This window comes from Sturnira hondurensis, unplaced genomic scaffold (genome assembly GCF_014824575.4).
Source record: "Sturnira hondurensis isolate 20B ecotype Veracruz unplaced genomic scaffold, ASM1482457v3 Scaffold0009182, whole genome shotgun sequence".
Taxonomy (NCBI): Eukaryota; Metazoa; Chordata; class Mammalia; order Chiroptera; family Phyllostomidae; genus Sturnira; species Sturnira hondurensis.
The window spans coordinates 141945-155185 of NW_028081813.1; the positions used below are offsets into that span (position 1 = coordinate 141945).

General features: G+C 58.5%; 1 protein-coding gene across 7 annotated transcripts in view; it reads left to right on the top strand.

Moving 5' to 3' along the window:
• The window catches only part of CACNA1G (calcium voltage-gated channel subunit alpha1 G), a 62104-nt gene that overhangs the window by 41980 nt on the left and 6883 nt on the right, over positions 1 to 13241 (top strand). For 4 of the 7 annotated variants that reach the window (XM_037056849.1, XM_037056850.1, XM_037056852.1 and 1 more), the window contains 11 exons: positions 664 to 789; positions 1338 to 1427; positions 1918 to 2110; positions 3953 to 4006; positions 9060 to 9211; positions 9925 to 10034; positions 10710 to 10843; positions 11144 to 11214; positions 11340 to 11418; positions 11510 to 11631; positions 12368 to 12721. In XM_037056849.1, coding sequence (XP_036912744.1) covers positions 664 to 789; positions 1338 to 1427; positions 1918 to 2110; positions 3953 to 4006; positions 9060 to 9211; positions 9925 to 10034; positions 10710 to 10843; positions 11144 to 11214; positions 11340 to 11418; positions 11510 to 11631; positions 12368 to 12721 — 1485 coding nt within the window. Of the gene's footprint in view, positions 1 to 663; positions 790 to 1337; positions 1428 to 1917; positions 2132 to 3952; positions 4007 to 9059; positions 9212 to 9924; positions 10035 to 10709; positions 10844 to 11143; positions 11215 to 11339; positions 11419 to 11509; positions 11632 to 12367; positions 12722 to 13241 lie in introns of all 7 variants that reach the window. The other 3 variants (XM_037056848.1, XM_037056851.1, XM_037056853.1) reach the window with 1 other exon arrangement.

A 13241-nucleotide genomic window follows, 5' to 3' on the forward strand; every position in this document is an offset into this window, starting at 1 on the left:
ACAGCTGCCCATGGCCCCTGGGCCTTTGGTTCCTCAAACCCCTCCCCCAGTCACAGTCACTGCGGGTCTGTGCTGGAGTGAAAGTGAGCTTTTCAGTCACCCAGACCTGAGGTCCAGCCCCTGTCTGCTTTCTACTAGTTACTCAATCTTAGTGAGTGAATTGACTTCTCTGAGCCTTGGTTTTCCTCATCTGTAGAGTGGGGTAAAAACACTTAGCCCCCTCCCCCCCATTCAACCAGATCCCCCGGCCCCTCTCCCAGACTGTCTCATTCAGTGGGTTTGGGGTGGGCCCGATGATGGTATTTCTAGCACATTCCCAGATGTCGCTGATGGTGGTCCAGGAACCCGACTTGGAAAACCAATGGCTGAGCCCTTTGTAGAGAACAAAGGACTGTTCCCTTCCATCCACCCTTTGTCTGTCCCCGCCCCGTGACCTATCCTCCCCTCACTGGGGCTCTGCTCCGAGGAACCCGGAGGAAGGGGTGTCTGCAGGGGAGGTTCCCTAACTTGACTGATCCCAGGACTGAGCCCCCCGCTCCTCACCCAGGATGTGCGTGGAGCTCTCAGGCCCCGGGCCGGCTGCAGGGAGCTGGGGCTGGGGAGTTCTGGGCTTCCTGCGGTCAAAGCTCATGTCTCCCTGTCTCCGGGTCCATGTGTGCTCAGCTCTTCAAAGGGAAGTTCTTCGTGTGCCAGGGTGAGGACACCAGGAACATCACCAACAAGTCTGACTGTGCCGAAGCCAGTTACCGGTGGGTCCGACACAAGTACAACTTCGACAACCTCGGCCAGGTGAGCCCCAGGCTCCGAGGTGGAGGTGGGAGTAGTGCAAGGAGTCTAGAGAGGAAGCAAGTGGGTGCTTAATGATGACCGGGCTTCAGTTTCATCAGCTGGCAGATGGGTCCTAGTGGTGTCTGCCTGGAGGCTCGCAGTGAGGATGCAGTGAGGCGATGTGTGTTCGCGTGGCACGGTGCAGAGCACAGGCGGACCATGAGGACCATCCTTTGCTCACTCCGTGTTTGCAGAGACGGGGGGCGGGGGCGTGGAGGGGTGCTTCAGTACACAATGAAGCACTTCACTCAGTGTTGCTGGCGTGTTTCCCTGACCCACCCTGGTGTCTGTTCCTGAATTTCAGAGGGTGTGGTCTTTTCCACCAGCTCTTCTGCTTTCACACCAGCTATGGAGCCCTTGGGGGGCTGCGATGTGACTCCAGCCTGATCTCTGAAAGGCTGGGGTCCCCCAAGCTGACGCTGGGAGGTGCTCTGAGGACAGGTGGGTGGTGGTTTGGCCATAAATCCTGGATTTCAGATGGTCTCCTCTCCGAATTCTGCTCTCCCTAGGCCCTGATGTCGCTGTTCGTGCTGGCCTCCAAGGACGGCTGGGTGGACATCATGTACGACGGGCTGGATGCCGTGGGCGTGGACCAGCAGGTAGGGCTGAAGCGGGGAAGACCCAGCTTTGGGGTGAGGTCGCTCAGCATAGGCCAACTCCAGGCATGACAGGTGCAAACGCTGGGCAGAAAGAGGGCAAGGCAGGTTGGGAAAATGCCGTCAAAGAGGCATGAACTCTTACAGCAGGGGCGGAGAGCCAAATCCAGGCATGTTTCATTGGCTTTGCAAAAACGTTTAAATTGTTTGAATTAGTGGTGAACATTGAAAAACTGACGAATTTCCCATGAAAACTCAGACTTGGGCCTACCTGCTCAAGAGAAATCCAAAGATCTGGGAACAGTGGACTTGCCTTCCCTGGGGGCAGGAGTCAGCAAGAACAAAGAAGAGGTCATCCTTTTTAGAGCCACTCTCCACTTTGCCATAGTCCCCACCCCTCCCTACTGCACCCAACCCACGTGGCTGTGGGGCAGCACCGGAGACAGTGCCCGTGGTGCTGATGCCTCCTCCTGTCCTTCCCGCCCCCTGCCAGCCCATCATGAACCACAACCCCTGGATGCTGCTGTACTTCATCTCGTTCCTGCTCATTGTGGCCTTCTTTGTCCTGAACATGTTTGTGGGTGTGGTGGTGGAGAACTTCCACAAGTGTCGGCAGCACCAGGAGGAGGAGGAGGCCCGGCGGCGGGAGGAGAAACGTCTGCGGAGGCTGGAGAAAAAGAGAAGGAGTAAGGAGAAGCAGATGGCTGGTCGGTAGTCTTTCCACATCTCTCTGAGTCCTGCTTGACCTTGGCCTTGCGACTGACTGTTGGGGGCCAGGGGCTGGGGCTGGGGGCAGGGAGAAGATGCTCCCGTCCCCTTCTTCACCTCCTCCCCCCCCCAAGAGCATGTCAGCCTTTAGAGACTGCATGAAGCAGACCAGTTCAGCCCCATGGTGGAGGGGGAGCTGCCCCCACCCTGGGGGCTCCCCGGGTCTCAGTATCATACTCCCCAGAGGAGTTACGCGTAGCCTCTCCCAGCTCGACTCTCAGAAGAGCCTCATGGGATGAGAACCATGCTCCACTGGCCGGGGCCAGTGTCCAGAGACGCAGGGACTGGTCCAGGTGCCAGCCTTGCCCGGCCCCGGGCTGGCGAGGAAGCATCTTGAACCTGAGCCTGCCTGGTGTCTGTAGCTGCTGAGCAAGGTCTCGGCAGAGGCTGCAAATGCGTAGCAGCAAGAGAGGACCCCAGATCCACTCTCCCTCCCTGTCTCCAGCAGAACTCCCTCACTTCCTGGCTGACATTTTTTTGGCCAAGCTGTAAAATAAAAAAATCTCCCCCTGGCTCAGAGAAGGTCCGAGGTCATGGGGACTCTAAGCACATTGACTCTCTGGCCTTAGAACCCTCAGGTCCCTCACCTGTGATTCCCAACATTTCGCTGGGGGAGGCCCCCCTCCTCACCGCTCCCCACACTCTTCTGCCATGGGTGGGCCGAGACCAGACGAAAAGACACACAGGTTACAGGAAGCACGGAAGAGATGTACATGGCAGGTGTAGGAGCCCCTTTGTTCCTTGGTGTCTCCAGGTGTGTCTGCACCTGTCTCCCTGTCTTTGGGCTCCCGCCTGCCTGTCTGGTACTCAGCAATCTCCACGATTCTTTCTTTCTGTTGCTGCCCACGTTTCTCTAAGTGTCTTTATGTGTGGGTTTCGCTAAGCCTTTGTGTGTCTGTCTCTGTCTGCTCTGCGGGTTTCCCTTCCTTTCTCCACCTTTTCACAAATCATCTTCTTTACGCCGCTAAGATGTATGCAGTGCCCTGAGTTCTCTTGGGTTTGTTGACATGTGAGTACCACCAAACAGCCCCTCGCTCCCCTCCGCCCCGGGCTCTAGCTCCTGCTGCCTGTGAGGGCCACCTGGAGTGAGGGGAGAGAATGTGGGTGTGGGGGAGGGTGGGACAGGGCCAGTGAGCCCGGGAGAGGCGGGGGCTGTTCAAGGCAGGTGTTGAGGGGACACCCCTCTCTGGGCAGCAGCGGGTGGTGCAGTTGTCCGTGTCCCATTCCCTCGATACCCGTGCCCTGGTTGTCCTGCTCAGCCCCGGGGGTAGGGGTCCCTCTTGGTGCTCCCTGTGGATATCTGAAGCTGCGAAGGTACCTCACCCACAGCAGCCGCATTCCCATCCCTGCTCTGTCCACCTGCCCGTCCTGGCAGTCTGCTGGCTCTGTGGGGTGTCTGCAGACAGATTCTTTCGGCAGGAGGCACTTGTGGCCCTGCCTGACCAGCCGGCTCCCCTTCTGGGGTCTGTAGCCCTCTCAGGTGCTACCGCGGCCAAGGTGCGGGTGAAAGGGGACATGTGTTCTGCTGACAGGCTGCCTGCCCCTCCCTGTGCCTCCGATTCCCTGTCCCTGTGACCCTGACGCGTTGGCTAAATCATCTTCCTCAAGCGCTCTGTGCTCCGAGCTTCGGGCTGGCCACCCAGCCACCTGTGCTCAGCGCACCCCATTCATAAACAGAGTGAGGGTCAGAGCCCAGGGGGAGGGCCCTGCCCAGCCCACCCAGTCCAGCCAGTGACCAATGTCGTGTTTCGTTCTTTTAGATCTAATGCTGGACGATGTAATTGCTTCCGGCAGCTCGGCCAGCGCGGCGCCAGGTACTGCGTCTGGGGTTGCGGGTTCCAGGGCGTGGCCCTGGGGTGGTCAGGCCCTGCATGCCCCCAGGCCCGCCTCCTGCGTGCGGGATGTCCTCTTTGCTCCCTCTCCACAGCTGATTGATTCTATCCTCTTGCAAGGGGGTGAGGGTCCCTGGGGAGCCGGGCTCTGTGTCATCCCGTAGACCTGTGCTGCGCTGGATGGGAGGTGAGGGTCTCAGCTCCCTCCTCCCTCAGACACCTCTTAAAGGACCCACCTTCTTGTCCAAGGCTTCCCCAGCCTGAGCTCCCCAGCCCCCTGCTGCCTCTTCCCACTCCTGCTCCTTCTCCCAGGTCACACTGTTCGATATTACAGCTGCAAATCTCCCCACCTTTTTTTGTCTGAAGGGGAGACTTTGATCAAGTGAGCAGGATGAGCGGTACAGAAAGGGGGAGGATTTGTTTTAAAAATGTAACAGTGAATAATTGAACAGACTCATTAATAGTCAAGTAACCACAGTGGCACGTCATCGCCACGCACAGCAGGCACTGGGACTCAAAGGCCTGAGTTAGCCATGAGCTTCTCCTCAAGACCAAAGATTTGGGAGTGAGTTGGGTCCTTCTCTTCAAGAGCCATGTCTCTGGAAAGGCCTTCCTGGCCCTGCCCCCCACCCTTGCTCCTCAGGCCCCTGCTCCTCCCAACACGCCCCCAGACGGAGGTTCTGAGATCATGAGAATCTGGGACAGGGCTGGGGGACCTCGTCACAGCCTCTGATGTCTCCACACCATGGTTTCCAACCTGTTCATCCCAAGAGCCCTCTTATCCTCTCCAACAAACCCCACGTTTTACGAGACTGTCTTTGAAGTTAAGAGCACTTCAATAATAACTTTGTTTCACTGTTTTTGCTAATCAAAGGCACATGTAATTGCTAATCAGAGCTTCTGGTACTGCAGAAGGTTTCACGCTGAATGATAGCCCCAAAAAAGGGACTGTTTTGCCGTTAAATTCGTCTGTGGGATCTTAACACAGGCACATGTACAATTTCTTTTAAGCTTTTAGAAATATTGAAAACGTAAGAACCCCCATGTGGCTGCCTTCTCAGCTGCTGGGGGCATGGGGCTTCAGGCTGGGGACCTTTGGGCTGTGCCTTTCTTTGCTATTCTACCACCCCCAGAAGCCAGACTCCGCCTCCCCCAGAAGCCAGAAGTCCTGTGAACCTTGCGCTGTCTGATCTGTGGGGGCTCAGGGACTCACCCAAGCGGGATGCCCAGAGCCACCATTTGGGGGGTCATCCCTGAGGCCCCGGGCAGATCAATGTCTGCTGTCCCCATGGGGTGAGCTCCGGTGTTTGGCGTTGAGAGATCGTCTCTTAGGGGCTCAGGCATCGCCAGCCAGTTTGTGTCTGAACCGCCTGGGTGCCACGCCGGGGTGCCAGCTTGTACCGCAGACTCCTGACGCATTGGGGGGTGAGGAGAAGGTGGGAGGAAGTGGCCTGCAGCTCTTCCTTTGTGGGTTCACCTGGCCTGTAGACTGAAGTGTCCACATGTCCACACTCACCGCAAAACACCACCTAGCACAGGGCCAGGCCTCAGAAGCCTCGTGGCTCCCTCGAACTCCTGACACACCTACTCGATGCTAAACCCTTGTCACTCTTGTGCTGGACCCCTCTCTGGGGACATTCTGCCGTGCTCCAGCTGGCACACGCAGGTATGTGTGCTGATTATACATGGTGTGTATTACCTTTCCAGCAGGTAGTGAGCCCGCGGAGACCCTGAGGAGGGGCTCAGATCATCCCCTATCCATCTTTCCCAGACCTGGCGTCCTTTTTGGTCTATGCCAGGGTTTTTCAAACCTCTGTGTGCATGAGAATCACCCAGAGAACGTGTTCTTACACAGATTGCTGAGCCCCACCCACATAATCTCATGGCGTGGACTGGGGTAGGAGGGGGAGCACCTGCGTTTCCAATCAGTGCCCAGGGCCTGGCAATACTGCTGCACTGGCCTGTCCAGTTGCGTCACGGCCATGAAGTCACACCCTCTCGTCTGGGGCTGCAGGAATCCGACACGCCCACAACCTCCCTGCTAGGACTATGCCCACCCAGTGCCGTGCCCAGTGCTGGGGGGGGTTGGGAGGTAGTTGGCCAGACCCCAGGGTGAGGCAGAAGGGGAAAGACTCTGGTTATCAGGGGAATGCGCCTGTCTGGACACCTGGGCCCAGCCCAAGCAGTCAGGTTAGCCGGAGTGGCCACTTGGCCTTCAGCACCAGCTCTACTCCCACTGCCACCTGCTGTGTGTGACACCTGCCTCCACTCACCCTGTCTTTTCCCACTGGAACCCAGTGATCAGGCTTAGCTGCAGCAGCGGATGGTGCGGCCTCTGCTGGGCAGGCCTGTGTCCCTGCCTTCCGCCTACTCCCGGGCACTCTCCTCTGCAAGCCCTCTGCCCGGCTGTGCCTGGGGCTCCCAGTGACCTCTACTAACGCACTGTGCCTGCTGCCCTCACTCACAGCCTCATACCCTGCCTGCACCTCTCCTGTGTCCTTGCCCCTGATGGGGAGCTGGGCGGTCCTGGGGTGCCCTTCTCCCCACTGTCTGACTCTGGGATTTTCTTTTCCTTAAGCGGTTCATTGGGAGAGAGGGAGATGGGGCCAACATGCCAGTGACCACTGGTTCAGTCTGTCCAAGATTCCTCCCTCGGAGGGGGGGCACTGGAGTGGGCAGTGACCTCAAATTCTGCTGTGAGCCCAGGTGCTGTTGATAAAACCAAGGTCAAGGGGCCAGTGTCCTCCAGAACCCGACAGCAAGGGCCTTTGGGCAGACACTTACAGGGCACCCTCTGGGCGGAAGCCCCAAGGCTCTGTATCTAAACTGACCTGGTGAGGGACTCGGGCTGGGAGTTAGGTCCTGGCTCCGTCGCTGCCTCGAACGCAGCGTATGGACGACTCGCTTTTTGCTGGCCTCATTCTCGCCCTTGGTGTTTTAAAACAGAGGGAATGGTCGAGGAGGTGTGGATCAGACTGACTCTGGTGCACTTTGGACCTGCGCTGTCACGGGGGACTTCCAGCAGCCCCCTGGAAGCACCTGCTGGTCTGGGGGTGGGGGGTGGGGGGCGGGGTGGGAGGGCATTTGTACAGACCTCAGGGCCTGGGACTGGATCAGTCCCTGTGAGCAGGTGCCCTGCCTCAGTCGTCCTGCCCCCGTTTCTCTCTGGGCCACTTGGAGGAGGGGTCCTTGGCCAGAAGCCACAGGTGGTGGCAGAGGCCTAATTGGGCCCGGGGCTGCCTGTACAGTCAGACTGGAGTGAGAGGGGAGGGGAGGCACACTCCCAACCTCTCCCCAGCATTGTCTCAGCTGATAATGGGGCTAATAAGGAGCTGCTTTTGCTAACCTAATTGTATTCAAACATTTTAGTTAATTCTCCATTCATATTTTAGCATAATGGGATCGGGTGCTCTCGGCACTTATGGAGATTAATGCAGAGAGAGTTCCAGCTGCTAAGGCAACACAGGCGACTAGCGCCCTCTGGTTCCTGTGGGTACTGAAGGAAGGAAGGAAGAGGCCCCCTTGCCCGGTCCACCCTCCACGATCACACTGGACGACCCTCATGGGGCCTCATGTTGCCCCCCCGTCCTAGGCCTGTCCCCTCCTACCCTTCTGAGGGTCAGGAGGGCCGCCTGAGCAGACAAAGCCACAGTTGGCTGGCCCATATCTAAAAGCAAAAAGATGGATGAACACATCCTGTGGTGTGCCAGCATGCTCTGGTCCTGCCACCCTTGGTTGTCCACACCCAAAGGCCGATGCTGGAGGGTGGCATCGGCGAGGCTGAACGCGAGGCTCTTGGGCACTCTTCTTCCTTCGGCCTTTGGTGGGGCCCACCTAGGCCGCTCTCTGCCTCAGTTGACTTCTCTGGTCAGCAGTCCTCTGCATGGGAAAGGACAGTTACATTTGAGCTGGCCTGGGCCCATAGCTTCCTGCTGCCCCTGAGCCAGCCACCCCGGCACAGGCCTCAGAGGCTGCGGCGTGTGCCGGCTGGCTTTCGCCCTAGACTTCCTGAGGGGGAAGGGCTGTCTGGGACCTGAGGCTGCCCAAGCCTCCCGTGGGGAGCCTCTTTTTTTCTCTGTGGCTGCCTGGGAGACCAATCTGTCGACTACCCCTGGGTGACATGTATCCCCAACTTGTCCTGGCCTTTCCTCAGCACTTGGAGGAGGGGCCCCCTGCAATCCTTACCCTCAGATGTATTCTCCCTGCTTGGCAGGCCAACTTTCTGGCACCACGGTTTTTATAACTAAGCGATTCGCTGGTTGCGAGAGGAACGCTATGCCTCTGCCAGATCTCAGACAGTGCTTTCAGCCCAGCCTGCGGTCTTACACCGTCCTGACACCCAGGAGCAGGCTGGGCATCGCCTCATTAGAAACTGGGTGAGTCCTTCAAGTGGGGCCCTCCCAGATCAGCCTGGGATAGAGCAGAGCCCTGTGGCCTCCCCTCTGCCCCCCTTCACCTGAGGATGCAGGAGGCGCAGGCTCTGCCCCCGCCACTACCCAGAGGCCCTCAGAGGGATCGGTGCAGCCTGCCAAGATGTCCAATTTCCAATCTCCGGTTTTATCTCCAAATCCCAGCTCTGTGTAATCTCCTCCGCTCCCCCCAGGTGAAGGAGCAAGAGCCTTCCCTTCTCTGTTGATGGAGTTGCCTCTGAGCCTGATAAGACCAGTTGTTTTTCATCTTAATTGATCTGGCCTGGCTGCGGAACACCGAGTCAAGGGTGTTATGAGGGGCTGATGGATTTTGGAGGCTGCCTCAGGGTGGGGGCTCACCTGGTATCTAATGTAGGTGGGGAGCTCTGCATGTCCTGACCCCTTCTGCACCCGACTGTAGTCAGTAGAACAGATGCTTGGAGGGGCGATGCCAAGAGAGCTCCCCCAGGCCCCTGAGAAGGAAGTAAATGGGGGGCGAGGGTGCTGATGACACCGGAATGTTTCAGCTCGAGTGTTAGAGGCTGGTGGCTGTGAGGGACTGTGGGTGGAGGGGGCAGAGGGGACAGGGCCTGACGTCTGCTCTGCTCTCCTCCCCACCCCACCAGAAGCCCAGTGCAAACCCTACTACTCGGACTACTCCCGCTTCCGGCTGCTCGTCCACCACTTATGCACCAGCCACTACCTGGATCTCTTCATTACGGGTGTCATTGGGCTGAACGTGGTCACCATGGCCATGGAGCACTACCAGCAGCCCCAGGTAGGAGCCATGTGGGCCCTGCCTACAACTGCGGGACCACAGGGGTGAGGCCAGCCCTGCCTGAGCTGGGCACTCTGTGTGGGTTCCTCTTGTACCCCTCTCGCTACCTCCGGAGGTAGGTCTCAGTTTCACAGATGAGGACGCTGCACCTCAGAGAAGTTGGATAACTTGACCCAGGTCACATAACTTGGAAGTAGAGCACCTGGGTTCTTCACCCAGCGTCTTGTTATCGAGTGTCTGCCCTGGGTTGGGCTCTGGACCTTGGAGGGTAAAGAAGGCAGACTGGGACTAGCCCTTGTGGAGAGTAGGTTCTTGTGAACGTCCAGCTCCAAAACTCACCACTGATCTTGCCACTTCTCAAGCCAGCCTCCATGAGCCACCCTCCAGGCCTCGGTTTTCCCATCTGTAAAATAGGGGTGTTGAACTGGTCATGCACCAGGCCCCTCCCAGCTCTCGCACTCTGTGCCTACCAGCACATTTGTCCTGTGGTCTCAGCATCCTTCCAGGATAGACCCTTTAGCACAAAGCTTGTATTGTGCGTGTGCGTGAGGACCCACTCTCTCCTAGAGCAGTGACCAGTGGCCAGCCATCAGGGTGAGAACGCAGGGAAAAGGGACTCTTAGGCTCAGCTGTCTCCCAGATCTGGGAGGTATGATGTGGGGGGCAAGTGTCGTCCCTGGCCTTACCTGACATGCCCCATCCATCCCTGCCAGATCCTAGACGAGGCTCTGAAGATCTGCAACTACATCTTCACCGTCATCTTTGTCTTGGAGTCAGTTTTCAAACTCGTGGCCTTTGGCTTCCGCCGGTTCTTCCAGGACAGGTAACAGAAGAGGGGTGTGTGGACCAGGGAAGGATCTAATGCCTGAAGACCCATCTTGACTCCTGAGTTTCAGCCTCTACTCCAGAACCTACCGAGGGGTGATGGCGGGATGGGGCGTGTGACATCCAGGGCCTGGGAGATGGGAGAGAAGGAAGGGAATTTGACAAGACAGGGCCTGGGAGCACTGGTGGCTGGAAATCGGTGTGGCCTAGACCAGGGCTTAAAAGCAGAGGTGGGAGCCAGGCGGCCTGGACCAGACTTGAATCCCGGCTCCACCACTTAGAAACCGGTGACCCTGGGTAAGTTACTTAATGGTTCTGTGCCTCAGTTGCCTCATCTGTAAAATGGGAGGTAATAGAATGCACATCATGGAGAGTTCCTATTTGTAAAGCCCCTAAAACAGTACTTGGCACATAGCAAACACCGTAGGAGTGCTAAAAATAAAAATTAAAAAAAAAAAGAATGAATAAGAGTGAAAAGCAGAGGCCCTCAGGCTGGAGTCGTAGCCCTGCCTATGCCACCCACTGGCTAGGTGGGTGGAGACAAGTCAAGCCTTCTCTGCAGGGTGGGGTGGCTGGACTGGCCGGCCTCCACCCTCCTTTCATAGCCTAAACGACCTGCTTTTCCTCAGTGCGCCCACCCCCCACTCAGGGATCTGTGTCCTGGGCTTTGCAGGTGGAACCAGCTGGACCTGGCCATTGTGCTGCTGTCCATCATGGGCATCACGCTGGAGGAGATTGAGGTCAACGCCTCCCTGCCCATCAACCCCACCATCATCCGCATCATGAGGGTGCTGCGCATCGCTCGAGGTCAGTGCCCAGCTGCCTGCCCGCCACACTGGCCTTCCCAGGGGGACCGGCCCCGGGGGAGAGAGCAGGGGTCAGTTTGGTGGCCGGCCGGGAACCGGGTGGTTGTGGGTTTCTGTGGGTCTTTCTCTCAGCCTCTGCCAAAGGGGAAAATTAGGGGCTGGGCTGAGGGTGGCAGTGGAGCCGTGGAAGCCTTACCGGCCGGGGCTGGCCATCCTACCGGCCCCAGCCCTGGCCCTGGCCCCACCAGCTATGTGACCTGAGACCCAGAGGGGCCAGCTCACGACTTTGTCCTTTCTGCAGTGCTAAAGCTGCTGAAGATGGCTGTGGGCATGCGGGCGCTGCTGGACACAGTGATGCAGGCCCTGCCCCAGGTAGCTGGGAGGTGGGGGAGGGAGGGGTCCTCTCAGGGAGGGGGTGCTCTCCAAAGGGGTGGGGGCTCAGGGAAGCTGGCCGGGAGACCCAGCGGCGCTGTTTCCATTCCTTTCCTCTTTTCCAGGTGGGGAACCTGGGACTCCTCTTCATGTTGTTGTTTTTCATCTTTGCAGCTCTGGGCGTGGAGCTCTTTGGAGACCTGGGTGAGTCGAGGAGGGGAGGGAGGAGGAGCCACAGCTGAAGACCTAGGGCCTCCTGGCCTAACTCAGGTCTCTCTCCCCTCCCCGCTTCCAGAGTGTGACGAGACGCACCCCTGCGAGGGCCTGGGCCGGCATGCCACCTTCCGCAACTTCGGCATGGCCTTCCTGACCCTCTTCCGAGTCTCCACAGGTGACAACTGGAATGGCATTATGAAGGTGAGAGCCCCCTGGAGTGGGGTACCCTCAGGGCTGGCTCGGGCTCCAAGGAGACAGCCCTATTCCTCGAGCTGAGATTCCTTGGCAAGAGGGGAATGAAAGCACATGCCCTTCTAGTCCCCAAATGCCAGAACACCGTGGGCCTCCCTCCCTCTCTCTCCCCGAGACCTGGGGCTCCAATTCACCCTTCCCAGGCCAGTGTCTAATGCTCCTCTGCCCCCAAGACACCATAGCTTCCAACGCTCTGGTGGCCTGATTTCCCATGACAGGTCCGTTCACTGTCCCCCCAGCCTCACCCCTCTCCCCCACCTCCCCCAGGATACCCTCCGGGACTGCGACCAGGAGTCCACCTGCTACAACACAGTCATCTCCCCCATCTACTTCGTGTCCTTCGTGCTGACAGCCCAGTTTGTGCTGGTCAATGTGGTGATCGCCGTGTTGATGAAGCACCTAGAGGAGAGCAACAAGGANGACAGCCCTATTCCTCGAGCTGAGATTCCTTGGCAAGAGGGGAATGAAAGCACATGCCCTTCAAGTCCCCAAATGCCAGAACACCGTGGGCCTCCCTCCCTCTCTCTCCCGAGACCTGGGGCTCCAACTCACCCTTCCCAGGCCAGTGTCTAATGCTCCCCTGCCCCCAAGACACCATAGCTTCCAATGCTCTGGTGGCCTGATTTCCCATGACAGGTCCGTTCACTGTCCCCCCAGCCTCACCCCTCTCCCCCACCTCCCCCAGGATACCCTCCGGGACTGCGACCAGGAGTCCACCTGCTACAACACAGTCATCTCCCCCATCTACTTCGTGTCCTTCGTGCTGACAGCCCAGTTTGTGCTGGTCAATGTGGTGATCGCCGTGTTGATGAAGCACCTAGAGGAGAGCAACAAGGAGGCCAAGGAGGAGGCGGAGCTGGAGGCGGAGCTAGAGCTAGAGATGAAGACACTCAGCCCGCAGCCCCACTCGCCGCTGGGGAGCCCCTTCCTCTGGCCTGGGGTTGAGGGCCCCGACAGCCCCGACAGCCCCAAGCCTGGGGCCCCGCATGCTGGGACCCACGCTGGTGCAGCCTCTCGCTACTCCCTGGAGCACCCCACGGTGAGCACACACCCACACCTGCTGCAAGGGGTGTGGGGAGGGAGACAGGTGGGGCGGATGGCGCAGTGGGGTGGGGTGCGTACGGGGAGCGGGCAGCCCAACAGACCCAAGGGCTCCTCCTGGGTCTTCCTGCTGCACCTGCCTGGATATGGTGGCGCTCGCTGTCCCCTGCCCATCTCCAGAGATGGCAGCCCACACCTACTGCCCAGAGTCACATATGGACTGGCTCGTCCATCCCGAGCCTCCAGCCCGACCTGGCCTCCCCTTCCTGACTCTTAGGTTCAAGGCTAAGTTTTCTGTTTCCTTCCTGTTTCTTTCTTACCCTTGCCCAATTACCAAACCCCTTCCCATTCCACCCTCCACCTGCCTGATTCCATCTCAATCCTTCTCCCTGATCTTCCCTCTTCCTTTCCCCGTGGGCTCTTATTTCCATTTCCCATCTCCTTCCTCCTCCCACCCCTCTCTCTTCCCCACCATCCCCATCCCTCCTCTTCCTCTTTGTTGTGTGTGCACGTGTATG